At 34.6% G+C, this 19,033-nt stretch overlaps 1 protein-coding gene across 1 annotated transcript; it reads right to left on the bottom strand.

Annotated features, from left to right (window-relative positions):
• Window positions 1–353: 353 nt before the first annotated feature.
• On the bottom strand, window positions 354–2,000 carry LOC142981115 (phytanoyl-CoA dioxygenase, peroxisomal-like). The gene is made up of 4 exons (XM_076126799.1): window positions 1,772–2,000; window positions 1,203–1,376; window positions 878–1,045; window positions 354–652 (listed from the first exon to the last, which is right to left on the bottom strand). The coding sequence occupies exons 1-4, from the start codon at window positions 1,967–1,969 to the stop codon at window positions 401–403; spliced, it is 792 nt and encodes a 263-aa protein (XP_075982914.1). The 5' UTR covers window positions 1,970–2,000; the 3' UTR covers window positions 354–400.
• Window positions 2,001–19,033: the final 17,033 nt, after the last annotated feature.

Raw genomic sequence — 19,033 nt, 5'->3', positions numbered from 1 at the left:
TAAAGATAAGAATGCGTAACTAACTGATTCTGATTGTACTGCCTTGTATCCTGTCAGAATATTTCGTGTTCATTTTACCGTGGCCCCGAATATATTGTGAGGAAGTGTATTTTTTTGCGAGCAAAAGTAATGTTTTTCTAAGTGTTTGTGTAACTGGATGGTTTGATAGATATTTACTTAGAGATTTATTTCTCAAAAGATTATTAAATACATCTATGTTGATAGTATTCATAAAGATTTCTTTAGTAGAAAAATAAATTTCAATTCAAACAGAAACTATTTGTCCCAATGAATAAGTAAATGAAGTGTTGGTTATAGGTATCTAAAAAGTTACTATTAATTAAAGTATGAAATCCAATAAAAATGTTTTGAATCACTGTACTCTTTTATTCAAACCGTATCAACTGTCAAATCTCTTGGATATACTGGCATCTCTATTGACATTAGTTCCTTTAAGCAGCCACCCTTGACCAGGTCTGACTGGCTGGTCTCCTAGAGGCGAGTCTTCTGCAGCAGCTGCCTGGAGTAGCAGCATTCTCCGAGGCCTGGTGGACAGGTTGGGCGGACTGCCGTGCACCAGCAGGTAAGAGAAGATTACCACATCACCCCGGTCCGCTATTACTGGTTTAGCGCCGCTTAGGGGGAACTTTTTCTAGAATATAAGCGAAGAAATCATTTTGCAAACTGGATTTTTAGTACTGCTGTATACCAACTAACTGCATACATAATCGGAGGTGCAAATTATATCTTATTAGTCCCTGTTAACACTATTCAGGCTTAATTTTTTTGAGTATTACACACACTACCTTGGGTACTTGTTGGTAGGTTGTGTACGTATGCTCCATCTATTAAAATAATATAAAAAATATCAAAATACCTGATCAACGTAATGGAAGTTGGACTCCTTAGCTCCGATGTCTTCTTGAGGTCCTAACAGATGGGATCCTGGGTACACGAACAGACCTCCGTTTTCTGGTCCAGCTGCATCCAGGTGAAGAAACGCAGCCACCATGGAGTCTTGCTCATATGGAAAGTAGTGGTAGTCCTGAGTGATATGTAAATAAGTTGATTTTAAAGAGTGTTGAACCGATATAACAAATGAAAAGATATGGTATTGTTCAAGCTTAGATGTAAAAGTGTAGTAGAGTAGACATATAGACTTGAGTAGATTTATAATTAGAAAAAATCCAATGTAGTTTAACCTGGTGCATAGGATAGGCTGCCCCCTTCTCAGGCGGCTTGAAATGAGCCTTAGTGTGATGTAGCACGATGTTGGGCGTCTCCATGACATCTTCCAGAGCACTCAATAGCTTCTTGTTAAAGAGAAACGACGAGAAAACCGCGTGGTGGTACTGTAGATTGTGGATACCTTTCACCTAGAGCAAGTGATATAAATACAACGTTTTAGTTATAAATGTGAAACTTGAGATGTATGAATAATTGCATGGATGTTTGTCACTTAATCACGCCAAAACTATTTAACTAAACAAGTATGCTATTTTTTAACCGGAATTAATTTTTTTAAATTTCCAAACACACCCTAAACAGGTATTTTACTTCAAGAAATTCTATTTTTTATTATAAAACAAGAACCAGTTTCTAGAATTTAGTACAATTTATTGAAATGAGGCCTTTGATAAACATTAGCTACATTAATGACACCAAACCAAAACAATTGTCGAAATTCCATCTGATAAGCTATTTCATATTTATCCAAACGTGGTGAAATAAGCTAAGCATTGTTAAAGTTTAAATTCATTGATCAACTCACGGTATATTCACTGTCGTTCTTCCGGTCATTCGCATCGCTGCCAGTCCAGGAGCTCTCCATCTTCTCCTGATTCTTTCTCGCGAACAACTTGTCATATTCTTCTGTTATCTCGTTCAATTCTTCTGCAGGTAACACGTTCTTCACTATTATGTAGCCATTCTTCTTGTAGAACAATTTCTCTTCTGCTGTTAATCCCATTTTGTTGGGTGGTGTCGCAACACTGAATTGTTTTGCAAATTCCAAGTTATATGTGGTATCAGTATGTTTGTTAAATAGTGTTTTTATTGCGGTGTTGCTTGTTAATTTTTGTCATACTTATAAACCAAAGTAAAGAAAACCTAATCCATAACCGTTAATCTTTCAGGTGCAATTTTTGGTAGTTGTTTTAATACATTTAGTGTCAGTCAGTCAGCTGACGGTTAGCTATCCAACACTTATCTATAAATCGTGAAAGTGTCGCTTATAAGATGGGTTATAATTTTTTAACATATTACATTTAAATTTATTAAAAGCGTCTTGAAATTAATAAACATATTTTGGATGTACGGACAGCATTGTGCACAAATTAATATTAGAAGTAAACAATATTAATGATAACAAATTAAAGGTCAAGTTCATATTTTTATGACACAGATAATTATTAAGTATAGTAAACAAATAATATTGTGGTATCACGCTTAACTTGTATAATAATAATATCCTGATATAGAAGCGTTATGCAACCGAATATTTTAGGTAAAAGTTTATATAAAAGTGTGAATATGTTTTCTTTTTTATATAAAACTAGCTGACCCGCGCAACTTTGCTTGCGTCACATAAGAGAGAATGGTTCAAAATTTTTCCCGTTTTTGTAACATTTTTTATTGCTACTCTGCTCCTATTGGTCGTAGCGCGATGATATATAGCCAATAACCTTCCTCGATAAATGGACAACAACAACAGACTAAAAATATTAGAGACTGCAGCGATGGTAAAACATTCCAAAATCAACAACTACTAATAAATTAAAAAATAATTAAAAAGCCATTGTCCAGCGGACATAATTGTGAATCTAAACCATTCTCAGATCCCCTTGAACACACAAAAAATTTCATCAAAAAAAAGGTTTGACCCATGAAGTGAATGAAAATTGTATTATTCTTCAGAGTTCAAACCAATGCAAAGGCATTGGTTTGAACTCTGAAGAATATCAAAGGATAATATTACAATATGTACCAGAATAAATATTAATGTAGCCTATGTTTGTTCAACCTAGTTCAACTAGGCTCTATAACGTTCACTTGTCTATTTAAGACAAAAGGAAGGAACAATAAGCTTCAAGGTTTCACAATAGATGTTTAACATTAGGCCTGAACCACTGAACTAAACCAAAATCAAATCATTGTTATTGTACTTGGGCCATTACAAACGCGCGAACTAAGGTACCCGCGGGTATTAAGGCCTAGCTAAGGGAGATTTGTAATAAAATGAAGAATATCCAATATAATCAACCAGTTTTTATAATAATCAGTCATGTACTTATATTACTACCGAGTTTAAACAAAAAATAGCTTCTAAAGCTTAAAACTAAAACATTATATCACTTTTAAAAAAACGCTGTCTTTAGGCCTTATTATAATAGGGTAGGGTAAAAAGGCCTATACTATAAACTATTCAAAAATCAACTTAAACTAAGTAAATTAGTATTCCTGACATCAATAATCATTAACATAAGGCAATAGAAAGCATAGTAGTCTTAATAAATTAAATAAATTGTCCTTATTCGCATCCATCAGGACATTGAAAATCATCAGTATATTCTGCAGTCAAACCGACACATTCTTCGTGGTACCACTTGAAGCATCGCGAACATTGCCTCATTGCATCATCCATTCTATCTTCTTTGCAGGCATGACCGTACCGATAATTTTTTTTTGTGATTTATTTTTGTCAGATCGCCTTCTGACCACAATGCTTGTTTGGGAGGCATCGTGACTGTAAGCACTGAAAACAATAATAAATAAATTGAAAATATAAACTACGTATATACTACCCACTAACAAACATTTTAAAAACACGCTCCTACTTATATAGCAGTTAAAAAAATAGGAGTATAATAAGGCCTATTGTAAAATTTTATAGGCCTTAATATCCGCCAACCACCTATTTACAGAAAAGAATAATAATATATTTTTTTATAACTACAAGTCTCTTAAAACGGTAATCTAAGGACAAGCATACGTTAATTAATAAGCGGACAGTCAATACAGGTTTGTAAATATGATATTTTCTAAACAACTTACGTTTTACTGGAGTCAATTTTTATAATTCGTGCTGCTGAACCGCACTTCTGAATGATTTCGACGATATTTGCGGGAGGAGAAGTGCAAGAGTGCGTCCGCCACTTTGCAGCGACTCGTATACTCTCTGAGCTTGTGTGACTGTAATCTTGATCGTCTACTACTGTATTTCGTACGTTTTTTGTTATTTAGGCCTTATTACCCGACAGGCCTTAATACCCGCAGGTACCTTACGTCATAGTAAAAGAAAAACATCGGATTGTGGCAATGTGTAAGTGCGAGCGAGAGTGCCCGATAATCACGTAGTTCGGACATTTGTAATGACTCGAGTATAGTTCTTTATAAGTATTGTCTAAATTTACCGTCTATCAAAGGGGGATTAAATCGTTCTAGCTTTGTTAAGAAATTGATTAGAAGCGTAAGGAACCGCAATTTGCTTGCGTAATGGACTTTCTCTAATTTTGGGAAGACACTAGTCAGCCTTGCAGTGCAACAGACAATTATTTGAATTATTTTAAGACCGTACCGTCTAACATGTAAAATGCAAAACATTTATCATAAAACATTCAACTACATAACTGGGTGGCACAGTCTCTCAACTAGGTTATTATATGACGACCACGATATATTCACATTAAGAGTCCAGAATTTTAAATTGATTGTCTCCGTAAGTCGTTAAAACCGGTTATAAATCGTGGTTCTTTGTGTCAGTCTGTAGAAGCGCCGGCTACGTTTTGTGCTTGCCAAATAAATATCATTTAAAGGACAATAATGAGCACATTTATATATACTGACATAGTTTATAACTCACTAACAGACACGCGATATTTTGTTGTTTTTGTCTGGATTAATAATCATTCTAATACTATTTAACAGCAGACAAACGCTTTTCCCGTAGTCTCTTAGACAACTAAGCCGCTTGCTGCCCCTGGCCATCCTTCTAGGAACGTCTTCAGATCGGACAACCATCTCCATTTACGACTTTCCTGTTAGCGCCGCATACATTCTGGTAAAAATGTTATATGGCAAATCAGAAATCATTATTAATTTAGAACGGCTCGGCCTTAAGTTAGCACGCTTAAACAAACCACCTACTTATTTATTTGTATGTCTTTATTCATTTTTTTGTTAGGTGACAAAACCCTGTTTTCAATATTAACTTACATTTAATTAAAAGCTGCTAGCTTTTACGAATTAAGGCGTCTGTTATTTCTATCTTATCATTCAAAGCGAGACTCGATCCACTTAAATGTGACAGTGTAAATATTTGTGTTCAAGACTGTTCTAGTTACAAACTGCCAACTACAATATAGAATTTAAAGGAAAATAATATTTTTGTTGTCGTTGGAATGCGTGTGCTTATTTTTCAATTTAAAAGGGACCTTATACATAAGTCTAAACATATCTGCGCAGATACATAGTGTTCGGCGCTGAAAGATAGATAACGATACCGCTAACGATAATGGTAGAATCGCTTGCTAATCCGAAAATGGAAAACGTTCTACGTTAACGATATTTAGACATCACGCTCGCGGATACCGATTGAGTCTCCAATGTGATGGGTATAATTCTATGTAAAATTATATTACGACTCAACGATTTCGCGAAAGCACTAATAATACAAAATAATGAAAAAAAGAACAGTAAATGCATTTCCAAGAATATAAGAATATGTATTCACCTTTAGTTGCGTGTTTTGCACCAAAGTTTTAGACGTAATAGAATTTCCTTCGATTTTAAAAATTATACGAAATTCAATGTAGAACTAGTTTTTAAAATAGGATTCTTTTGGCAAAACTTTGATATTTTCTGGTGAATTTTCATTTTGGGTTATGTTAGGATTTTAGATTTAGAATTTTAGATGAAGGCCATTGAATTTTGTTACAACGTTTGGGAAACTACGTATGGAAATTTAGGATTTTTCGTTAGATGAGTTTAACTTTACTGTAGCGTTCACAAGTTAGTAATCTCGATGTCATGTCTGTGTTTAGTGGATTTGAATGCCATTGAGGTTTTGTTACGTAAGAGTTAATAAGTTCCTAAAATAGAAATGGTTTTAATGAAAAAACTAAAAAAAGCGATACATGTAATTTTCGGATAATTTCGTCGCCATGCCAATTATAATCCTAACATGACAAATGAACCGATATTTTTGAAAAACATCGATTATCCTTTTAAAAACAATCTTAACAACAAAAGCAAAGCATATTTCAGAGATTAACAGGTAATCACAACAGCCAATCAGAGGGCAAAATTGAAACGCACCTAAAATAAATTGAAAACGCAATCCACTTAATTTTGGGAAATATAAAATAAACAAGAGACGCGGAGGTTCGTTGAGTGAGGGTCCAGGGATGCTGAGCGTTAATCTTGGATTAAATGTACTGGGATTGCTGTATAATGAGGTGCAGACAAGTTGGTTAGTAATATAGTAAGTTATGTTTAGTAAATCCTGACTGCGACTTCGTCTGCGTGAAAAGGTTTTCAGGGGTAAGAATATCCTATGAACTAATTTAGATTATTAACTTTATGCCCTATGTATAACAATTGTTTTAAATTCCGTTTCTTAAGTTGTTTTGACGTGATTGAGTAACAAAAATTCAAGTAAACGAACATTTAAAAACTCTTACCTTTATACTTATTATGTATTGATGTAGAATTTTCACATATATTATCACTGAGTGTGTGATCTCACTGGCTGTGTATGTGACTGCTCATCTCTTGCTTGTTGTCCAGATCGAGGATGGCAGGTAAGGTTTTCGTAATTTAAGTATATAATATTCTACATTCTCAGTTTCGTACACAATACGAAATATGAGTGTAGTTGCCATAGTTATACCTGCACTTTCTGGTGTAATAGGCGACTACATATAAATGGGAGCTTCTAGACTTTATCACGTGTGTATACACCATGTCCTAAAAGCCTAACACAATTACCTACAAAACTAGTTTATTTATAGGTATCCTTTACGTCGTGGACCTTTATCCGTAGCGATGTGAACCGGAGCGCGCGTCCAGCGGAAATTGGACATTACTCCCGATACGAAGGCTTTACTTCATTATGATCACCAATGAATAGAATCAAGTAAAATACTGTTGTTATTGTTACTGTCTATATGGCGCAGTTAATGGTGTATTTGTCTGCTGATAACTAGGTCTCCAGCTCGAACTCCCATTTTGGTTTTTCCTAATTAGTAGTAGCACAGAGTTTCCACGGTGACAGAAGTGTTGCGGCGGGATATGAAGGCATGTGAAGTTAAGAAAGACGACGTCGTCGACGTAGGGAGAGTACAAGGCTGACATACCAGCATATTATATGAATAGTCAAGGAGAGAGAGAGATAGAGTAGTAGCCCGCAGTTGGGAAAAGTGCCCGTTATACGGCAATAGGTTCACAAGTCCGTTTTTAGTCCATATTACAAAAGACTAACATTGAGACGGGAAAAAGAAGAAATTCCTAGTTTATAGATTTGTATTGTTACAATGAAATTGTAGTAATTTTATTAACATTTAAATTAAAAACTACTAATAAAAACACTTCACATAAATCTTAACATTTATACAATTCAATAAATCTGAAATAACTATAAAACACTATACTAATACAAGAATAATAATGACATTATTAATTTAAACATGAATATTATAATATCACATGCCATACATTTGTCCGAACGTCAGATAAATGACGTGATGGTAGTATTGTATAATGGAGCCGCGCGCATCGCTCGCAGCGGTCGAAGGCTGCGCGCGAGCATCGCGCTCTGTGCGTGCTCAGTGAGACGCTGCCGCCGACGCGAGCGCACGCTTGTTGCACGCACCGCTTTGTTGCACTACCCTCGCTTGTGAACTATCTATTTTATTGAACTTTTTCTGTGCTATAATTTTCCCTGTGCTTGTGCTATATCCTGTGAACTATCTGCTGCTTTCTATCTTTCTCTCCGTGCCTGTGTTCTTCACCTTCTGCAGTGTGCGTGAAACTGTGAGTACATTACATTTTTATTCAGTACTTACATTTTTTTTTTCACTTACCCTACACGCCGTGAACATAATTATAGTTATAGTGTTCATAATTATAGTCATAGCTCTAAATAGAAGCCTAGACCTTATAATTAAATGTCTTTAGTATCAATTTCACATCCGGCATATTTTAAACATTTAGTATAGCATAGCTGTTTTTTATACAATTTAATTTTGTTTTCTACCGACGTGTACTAGAAATCTTACCTAAGCAATTATCACCTTGAGCCAGCATCTAGGAGATAGAATAAAGCAAATCTTAGAATAATGTACACGTTATAATTAGTAGAGAAACATCAGTTTTGTTAGCAACCTTCCCCCGCGCCCTCGCACCTAGCCCCGGGGCGTCGGCTAATTAGCACACAGTTTTCTGCAAACACCCACTAAAACTAGCCTAAAAGCCAGACTTAGGATAGTTTAGACTTTTATGTCTTATGGACTAGATGAATGGATGTCCTTCTTAGACTATTCGTGCAAAGCGTAGCAATTGAAACAGTCGTCTCGTTTTACCATTGTACAGCGTAATGATCAAGTAGTCTGACAAAAAACAATAAATTTATACCTTAATTCATTGTCAATAAAAATAAGCAGGCGTTCAAAAATGTATCAAGAACTCGGTTATCTTTTTGGTACGTTGATGAATGTTTTAGAACATTGCTGAAAGTTTCGTATGGTATTGTTATGTTTAAAGAAATTTTTTTGTGTTGTGTGTCGAAGTTTCGTCAATCCCGAACACTGTAAAATTATTTATTTATTTATCTATTTATTAGATTAGAAAAGTAATTGGTCTTTACTAGGTAATTTAATAGTGTTCGCGTAGGTGTAGTAACTGGCGCTACAAGGAGGCGACGCTTAGCAGCTACATCGGTCAGCTCGTGACCAAGTTCGATTAATATGATCGACACGTCGGGTAAACGAATACGGTATGATAATCTTCAATTTTCGCGTTTAAGACTCGTTGCATTATAATATTATTCATACATATCGTCAAACACAACCTTATTTACATACATATCTAAAGATGTAAGAGCAAAAATGAAACGATATAGTATAGAATTCAAACTCAACACCCCAGACCTCGATTAGTCGCGATACCATAAACCTCTCGTCGAGATATGAATAGCGAGCCTTATCAAGTCAGCTGAGGTTTTAAAGCCAAGCGTCTTTAGGGAATAAAGGCGTTGCACTACATCTTGTTAGGCACTAGGCTAACCCTCGTTAGGATTTCGGCGGTCTCAAGTGAGCTTGTGTTTTCCTTCAAGATTCTATGCTTTGTGAAATAAGTTCCTTTTGATCGTGGAACAAAATTCTGTCGTTTGTAAAAACACTTACTACTTAAACCTGCTCTCTGATTTTTGGTTGAGCAAATCTATTTTTTAAGCATCAAAATAAATAAAGCTGTTGTTAGATTTTATCATTTTAATTTTGAGAAACATGTCTAATGAGAAACACCGTGACAATAATGTAAATAATGAAATTTTGTTTGTTTGGTTTGCAAGTAGTACTTACTTGAAAATACTTATCTATTGTAAAACCTACAAAAATTTTAAGCTATACAGCAAAATGCTTCAAAACTATTTAAATCACCTTTCAGAACTACCGACGTATTTCACTTAGATTCTTTTAAACACTTCAATATTTTCCTTCTTCAGCTTAGTTACTCTATAAGCTACTGAGTTCCGTTTCCGTATAACCTTAATGCGGATGTTGTTTTCGCTTCACAGCATCGCAATAGATCTCATAGTTTCTACATCTGTGTAGCACCCTGTATATAGGTCGACTACTTGGCACACCTCATTTCCTTTATTACTAAGGCGAGGGCCACGCTAGGGCAACTCTGCGTTGATGCAGTTGTACTTTAGACGCGCGTGCATTGAGATTCGGTACCTTGTAACGGCATGGCATGGTAAGTAAGTAAGGGTATGGTAATGTATCAATAGCCTTTAAGGTGCCTTCACAGCTTACGGGAACAGCACAGCATGCTTCGTAGCGCCTAAGGAATAATACCGGGATATGATGGCGCCCACGCCTGAAATAATTCACTAGAATTTTAGGAACTTCCGTAGTTATTGACAGTTGATAGCGGATCGTATATTTTGCTCAGTTGTGAGAATATTATTAAGAAAACTTCTACTTCTCTAATATTATTGTCTTTTAAGACGTAAAACGCCTCGCACCAATGTGGCTTTCAGTTAAATTCTCTGATAAAACCAGAGTCGTTTAGAATGAAAACAAATGCCTTAGTAAATGTCTTTGGCTTAGCACTTTCTATAGGATATTTTACAACGAGAAATCGACTTTAGATTGTGTCCAGTAGATGTATGGTACAAAATGTTATTTCTAGTCAATTTTAAATTGAAATCTTGTTACTTTAGAATGCCTTTAAAGGTAAATTCGCGCTTGAATATTATACTTCTAAACGAAGATGTTATAGTTTTATGTATTTGAAAATAATATTGTCCTATCGAAGTGACGAAAATTATGCCGTTGTTGAGTCTTAAAAAAATCTAAGCAACTATCTAACATGCAAAAAAAATTGTCGTTAATTAAATATTTGTCTATTTGCTGTGTACAGCCGAAAGTAATTTCACCAAAAAAAACCTTTTATCCAACCCACTTTATCACAATGACAAATAATCCACCATACATAGCAAAAAACACCAACTTATCAATTCTGCGGAGGCTTTTACCAAGAATAACAAGGAAGCGGAACATGAGAGACGTTTTCTCAACGATGTATCACAACTCGACAATGTGTCTATTAGGAACTCGAAACAACACATTTAAAATGACGCAAAGCTCTTGTGATAATACAGCATACAAACAAACAAAACCTCCTCGCGGTTGTTTAGAGAGGACGACACGGGATCGTGACGGGATTGGAGGTGAGTGTGTTAAGCCGCGATCGATTTCCAAGTGGGTTGCTAAAATAATATGGGTGTAAGTGAGGACTTCGAATTGAGGATAATATGTCTACCTATGTTGTACACTCGGACCCGGAAAATTGTCAGTACGTTTTATATGCGGGTGATGAGCTATTTTAAAGAAATATTGTTCAATAGAGATTTTGATGTAAGCGCAAAATACAAATATATTCATTCTGACAAGACAGTTACTAGACTACAGTGACAGTGACTATACCATCATATCTGTGATTTATGTCTCAGTATAAAAATAAAATAATGTGTATCAAATAAATTTTTCCGTCCCGGTCCCGCCACGGCGCGTATGAGTGATCACCAACTCGTTATGGCCGAGTATTTGATAAAAGCGTTACAAATAAATATTTTTCCACCCATCGACGGGTTCTTTGCATAAATTTCATTTTATGGGAAGACATTTGTCAATGGATAATGCGGTCGGTAGCAATATTCATAGTCGGAGAGCTCGTATATCGCTCCGTGCATACATCTTGGGGAGAATTTGCCGAATGTTCGATAAATATGATTTATAGATGTTCTAAGGCTATTTATATTTCGGTTGCCGTTAAAGATGGTGGCAATAACCTGTCTCGCAGCCTTGATGTGATCATTTCATGAGATTTATTGTTGTTTGAACTTTGAATTGTAGGTTTTGTAAAGTAAGGTAGATAGTATCAGTCTTTCTAGATCTTAACATTTGTTTCAGTAGGATATTCATATGTTTTTTGCACAATCAAAGGTATGTTTTGACCTAACATGGCATAGATTTACAAAAATAGTATAATAGAGTCCTACAGACTGTAAATGTATAAAGGATTTTTTTTCAGTGATAGCCTAGTCAGATTTGTCAGTATTACGTCCGTTAGGTGTCTTGATTACTTGACAGTTAAAAGCCTTATGTAGTCAAAATCTCCAAATCCCCCTTGCACAGTGTAGTTTATAATAAAATGCTACATTTGAATGCAATCAATAAGTGCAATAAAGCCCATATATAAGCGGGTCCATGCCGCCTGACGTTATCAATCGCGTCCTGGGACTGCAATAAGCTCTGCGATAAACACTGATGTTGGAATTACTGGATATAGCTAACTCAGATCCGAGCGCACTTCTCTGGTATTACTCTCATTCTTTATATAACACTATTATAAAATTACGCTTCATTTTGTACAATGGGGATAAATAGATCATTGTTTAGTATCATTGTATTATCACTCCGACTAGGTGCTATTATGGTGAAAATGCGTGACGATTTTTCTCATTACTTAACATTATGTCCCACCACATTTCATCGGGTTGCTTTTGTTGCTTATGAGTGAAAACAATAAGGTGCAATTAAATCTGCGGTTAGTAATCGTTTGCGTAATAATGCTTTAAAAAGTTTAAGACAAAAGTGATGATGTCGATATTAAAAAAGTAGTAATGACAATTTTTGTAATCTTTATTAAACTGATGCGTGCAGGCGGCATCCAGCGTATTCGAATTCTGTGTCGATACCACTCATAATAAATATATAGCAACATTTTTATTATATGAATCGCGAGGGATTTCTCACATATTGCCGGTATGGCGGTATTAAACTTTACTATTCTGACTGCGGGTAAATATATCAGTTTATTATGTTATCTCGTGGCTATTGCGTTGATAAATTACTGTTATTTTTATAGATACTTGATAGGGAATATACAATTAAATGATTTCTAAAATTAAGTGTACAATCATGCGATTGGCGATTCATTTTTATATGTAGGACATAAAATTCTGCTTTTATGGTTAAATTGGTACACCGATTGCAGTCAATATAATCATGGTAAATTTTGAAATCCCAGATTTAATATTGGGTACTTTCTTTGCTATAATTTTATCTCAACAATTTTAGCCTGTATAATGTAAGTTCAAAGATAGTGTCCAAGTTTCTATCGTAATGCTATAAGTTTCGCGTCAAATCAAGTTTACCCTTAAATAACGTTAATAATTATAGATAAACCGTTTTCTAAACATCGATTCACGGTTAGTTGGTATCCCACTAAAACATTACAGCATTAGCAGCACGTTCGGAGCAGATAAAACACAAATTTTGTGTGACGACATCAAAATTTAATTAGCAAATTAGTAAGCGAATTTCACGGTGTTTTGGAAACTCATACTTAGTTTAGCTGACGTGGATTTGAAAGTACTTGTTACAGTGATTATCGCGTTTTAGATTATGGTGCAATAAGCTTGCTGAAAGTAAACGTAGTTCGCTTGCCGAATGGTGTTGGTACAGAAATCTAGTTAATATAAATTCAGGTTGTATATGCAAATGATTTTATTAGAAACTAGGTTTTCAGATTTTGGATTCTGTCCTTCGGGGTATGAGCTAATAAACGTTAAGCTGTAAAATCTATACATATTAAATTTGATAACAAGGCCTTTTAAGTTCACAAACTCGCAAATCACAGAATCTTAATTATAAAAATCTCAAACTCACAAAAGTATTAATCACGTATGAAAATTTAACTTACGAATTTCGTAGTATCATAGAATCTTTGCTCTGCTGATGTATATGATAATATAAGTATGTAGTTTATAATTAGTGGCGGTTGGCACTCATTTGTCAAGAGTTCAAGACGTGCAGGCTGTGTTACTTACGCCGGAACTAACAAGGGTCGTGACGTCACACTCGCACAAGACTCAACATTATTTATATGCATGAAGATTCTATATAACTCTCCTTCAAAGATTTGTTCACAAAAAGCAGTATCAATCCTAGTCCTACTAATACTATAAATGCAATATTTGGATGTGTGATAGATGTTTCTTACTCAATCACGTCAAAATTATTTTAAGGCTTTTGATGACACTATACTGTTGTAGCTTATTTACATAGGAAATTTAGCCGGATATAAATAGCTTTAATGTACTACAAGTAAATACTGAGTATTTCTCAGTATACATTTTTTTTCTCAATAATTCTTCTAAAAAGTATATACGTCGAGGAAGAACTTGCTACATATAACGTAAGACTTTCTTAATCACTCAAGATTTTCAATTTTACTAAAGATTAAGATATGACCAGTAAAATCTGCATTCAATCCCCAGTCAAGTTAGACTTAAAGTCCAAATTCTAAACTAGTATTTATTTAGTGATCGCCATCTTAGATAATTCACTTAAATGCTAAACAGCTATGGTTTGTTTATTTAAATTATTTCACAGATGTTCGGCATACTGATGACAGTAGTATCCTTTGATTCGAACTTGGGACATTAACATTCTCTTTCAGTCTATAACTAGGCGAATTATGTAAAAGTATACTTCATTAGTCATGGTAATAAGAGGCAAGTTTTATTAGAACTGTACTAACGAACTAAATATACGTTATAGTATTGATGTTTGGGAATAAAGTTTGGGAGTTCTAGACTAATTTAGGTAATTAGATGTGTATTTTGAATAATAAAATGTCTCTGGATAATAATTGAAGCGGTAGTGACTAAGGGCCTGGCAATGAACGATTGGTCTTTCAATTAAACTATTCTCAATAGTAGTTCGGAATTTAGTAACGCGCCCAGTATATCATAACAAACTCGCCGCCTAGGACTTACATTCTAAATTTCGAAACACGTGTATATTTTATACACCTTTGCTTTCACTTTCTTGAATAACGGGCGTAATGTTAAAGATAAAATTTAAATAAAGCCTTTAGGGTGAATCGCGATATAAGTATAGTTCAATAATTCGTTGTTGTAATGAATTATGATCGATAGCTTTCACAATATATCAAATTATGCAGATTTGATATATTGTTGATCAAAATGAACTAATGATATTGTTCAAACAGTAAAGTATTAATTAATTTTTGTGTTTTAAATATTAAAATTACAAACACATAAATAAACTCATATGTATAAATTAGACCGCTTCAAAAATATTTATTCATCAAATTTCGATACATGCGAGTATAAACCAAATACCGAGGGTTTATATTTTTATTATCTGCGTAAAACAAACTCCACAGCATTATATTTGAACATCGCAAACGTAAAAATATATGAAATTACATTTTTATTTATTATTCGTATAAAGATAACAGGTGCTAGAAATAGGTTATGAAAATATCATTTATTTTTGCAAGCGGCCATTAAAATTTACCGATTGGAGTGGGTCAGTTATTTTAGTGATGTACTTGATTAAATTGTAAACCGCAGACGTTTGTGTTTTAAATAGAACTTGCGTTGAATGGCTTATATTATGAAAGGCGAGATATTTTAAAACAGAGATTGAAAAGGCTGTAGACTAGTGACGTGAGGGATTAAACTACTTTATTCTGTTAGATGGTATCAAATAGAATGCAGTACAGGTTCACCAAAGGTTAATGAATTAAGAAACTTGTCTCTGTAATAATAATTGCTTAGAGTTTACTACATATCATATTTTTACAGTTCTCTGTAATGTCCCATTTTTGCTTTGACCGACTTTTAAATGTTTGTTAAAGTTAATGTTCAAGTTCCTCAGTAGATAATACGTTTTTGACTATAATATCGTATACTATTTAAACACATCTATGCCAAGCCTATGTTAATCTTAATTTATCGCCTCCATTCTATTGATTACTACGCTTAATTTGGATTGAGTTAAAACGGATACAAAACCGCGACCTTCGTCTCACCTTACGATGGTTTCATAGGCTTACGTTCAAGGCATTTTGTAAGTCAACTGGTGTAAAATCTTGTAAGACTTACGAAGCTAAGGTATTAATTGTTACTTCCGCCTGATAGTAAATTACCTGAAGTAAGTAAGGCTTAAAACTACTAAGGATAAGAAGCAGATAGCTTATCAAAATTCATTTTTAATAGTCGTTGCTTACGAGGCGCAGTGGTTTAGGGCGCCACGACGCTACCATTGCGTCGGGAGGTCATGTCTGGTTTTACTTTGTGTCCGTTGTTTGTATGTTTGTAAGAGTCCCCGCGACACAAAAACAAATCTTAATGCTGTCTGGAGTTGTCTTCTTTGATAATGAAGTATAAATAAACAAATAAATAAATGTTTTTTATGCTCTCTTTATTTAGCAGATAGGCTATCTGACACTGGCAAGTAAAGGTATTTGACTATTAAGTTTTGTGAACGGGATTTCATAAATAAGACAGTTTAATTTATTTGATGATCGAGTGTGTACATAATAATTGACACGACAAGTGATGCATGTACTGCAGACAGCATTACATATAACAATCAAGACATTGATATCTTTAGGGTGTTACCACACTAATCAACGATCGATCGACGGGTAAACAGATAACTGGCTTGTCATCGTCGATAGAATTAATTGACGATCAATTAATTTGTATGGTAACTTATACCGGGTAATAAAAAATAATTCCTGAAATTTATTGTATAGTAAAGCCTTTTTTTTCTATTAGACCTACATTTTGAACCCTGAATGACTCTTGTGACTATATGTGTTTGTAATTTGTCAGAGTCAGTCTGCGACCAAGAGCGTAACCTGCGCCGAAACGTCAGGCACTCTAAGATAAAATGCGTGTTCACGTTATGTACCCGTATTATAAAACAAACATGCATCGCTAAAGTTTAAAAGTTATAAACCTATGTCCTCTACGTGACATAATTCATTCAAGCTCCATCAGCAACCAAACCACAACATATTAAGTCTCCTTGCGTTAGTCACAAACACTCAAGTCATCTTATAAAACACTAGCTGACTCGCGCAACCTCGCTTGCGTCACATGAGAGAGAATGGGTCAAATGTTCCAGGTTTTGTATAATCTTTTACTGGTACTCTGCTTCTTTTGGTCGTAGCGTGATGATATATAGCCTATAGCTTTCCTCGATAAATGGACTATCTAACACTGATTTACAAATCGGACCAGTTGTTCCAGAGATTAGCGCGTTTAAACAAACAAACAAACTTCAGCTTTATAATATTAGTATAGATAAAATCTAGCTCAGTTCACTAAGTCTAGGCATAATAATATTACTGACACCTGCCTAGGTATCGTGGGTTAATATTTAATCTTCTGTGTAAGTAACGGCACCCACAAAGTCTGGTCTAGACTTTACACAATGAGATATTAATAACTAGATCTACTATGCCTTTGTCAGATTACGAATGGGTTTTGGAATATAATATTATTAACTGACGGGAAGGAAGATAGGCGACGTAGATAATCGACTAGCTATCAACAAATTGTGTGAAAATCGCACCCCCCGTGTATTTTTCAGGAAATTATATTTTAAGTAATTTTAAACGTTATTAGTTTATTATTCAATGGTACCGACTATATAAAATACAGCTACTGATCACGAGTGGCAAGCAAAACGTTTTCTATATATTCTCTTTCAATCGGGCTGACTGTAATTGTTTTTTGGATTCATTTCAAAATAAAAATAAGTGGCAAAAAGCTAGCAACGATATCAAATAACCGGTAAAATTGTATCATTTAAAATGTTAATTAATCTCTATAGCAAACGCTAGAGGCGCTAATCCGGTTTCCTACAAAATTAGTGATAGCTAGCCGAATGTCGATACTCGATTGAGTTAGAGAATCGCGTACACGCATGTCTATTCCAGTATTTAACGCATCAAGTATGTGTCGTTGTTATGGAGTGAATAAATAAGCCCGCGAGACGTCGCCGTCATATAATCGCGAACACAACGTAACTCGGGTGTTCACGATGTTCAGCGTGTTCAACGTGTTCAAAGTGTTCAAGCACTCGCTACATCGTTAATCATCGCTTGTCGCATCGCGCCGCATCGGTGCCACAGACTCACTCTAAAAGTATACCAATACGGTTGATGATAGGGTGTATTCTAGTTACGTCTTAAAGTTTCGTAGTGATAATTAATTTTATTAGAATTCAGTATAAAATGTACTAAGCAATTTAAAGATATTTTTTATACAGATACTAGCTGACCCGCGCATTGTCGCTTGCGTCACATAAGAGAGAATGGTTCAAAAATTTCCCCGTTTTTGTAACATTTTTCACTGGTACTCTGCTCCTATTAGTAGTAGTGTGATGATATATAAACTATAGCCTTCCTCGATAAATGGGCTATCTAACACTGAAAGAATTTTTCAAATCGGACCAGTAGTTCCCGAGATTAGCGCGTTCAAACAAACAAACAAACTCTTCAGCTTTATAATATTAAGTATAGATGAAGAGAATCTCAATATTTTTATATCAGTTATTTCAGTCGCTACTATAAAATATTCTGACATCTGGTCTACCAATTAAAGCATCTGTTTTTATATTTTCCGAAAACTATACGGAAATAATTCTACAAAATTGTTCAGCCAATTCTGCGTAAACTACAACATTACACCCGCAATTATTCCAAGAAAAAGAAACTGAAACCGATTACACTAGCGTTTATTTCCACGTGCTGTAAATAAATATAAATAAGTTTGTACTGTTAATATTTAGTCTGTGGCGTTCCCACGTAAATTACTCGCGGCAAAAACTATAGCCGTATTAATTTCGCGTACGATAAGTTTTAGCTTACGGTTACATTCTCAAGGCTCCGTTTAATTTAATACGTATTTTCTGTTTCACTACACATTATTACATACATATATTATTATTATATGACGCCTCTTATACACAAAGATGAAGGAATATTAATATAAATACACCTACGTTTCGCAATATCAATGTTAGTCCCATGTAAGAGCGAGCCCATTGCTAATTAACAACTATATAAATTCGGGCTACTGACTCTACTAGCTAATTTCTTTTTTTTTTGTTGGTAAAAATAAAAAATTAGAGAAAATCAATTGCAATTTTCCCGGCCCGGGAATGATCAGCGATCGGTTTCAATACAAACCAAGCACTGAATTCACTGAACGGATTTTCGTGTGGTTTTCATCAATAGATAGAGCAATTCCTGAGCATGGTTTATGTAAAGTACGTAGTTTGATAAAGTTTAGTTCAAACTGTTTAAGATATGATGAGTAAGTCCATATAGCGAATTGAGATTTTAACGTATAATTTGTTTGTATAACATATATTTTTAAGTCGAGCTAGGTCTGGCGAGCTTCGAGTAATTTATA

Source organism: Anticarsia gemmatalis, chromosome 19, assembly GCF_050436995.1.
Source record: "Anticarsia gemmatalis isolate Benzon Research Colony breed Stoneville strain chromosome 19, ilAntGemm2 primary, whole genome shotgun sequence".
NCBI lineage: Eukaryota > Metazoa > Arthropoda > Insecta > Lepidoptera > Erebidae > Anticarsia > Anticarsia gemmatalis.
Note: the sequence above shows the minus strand (reverse complement) of the source record. Positions and strands in the feature narration are given on the sequence as shown.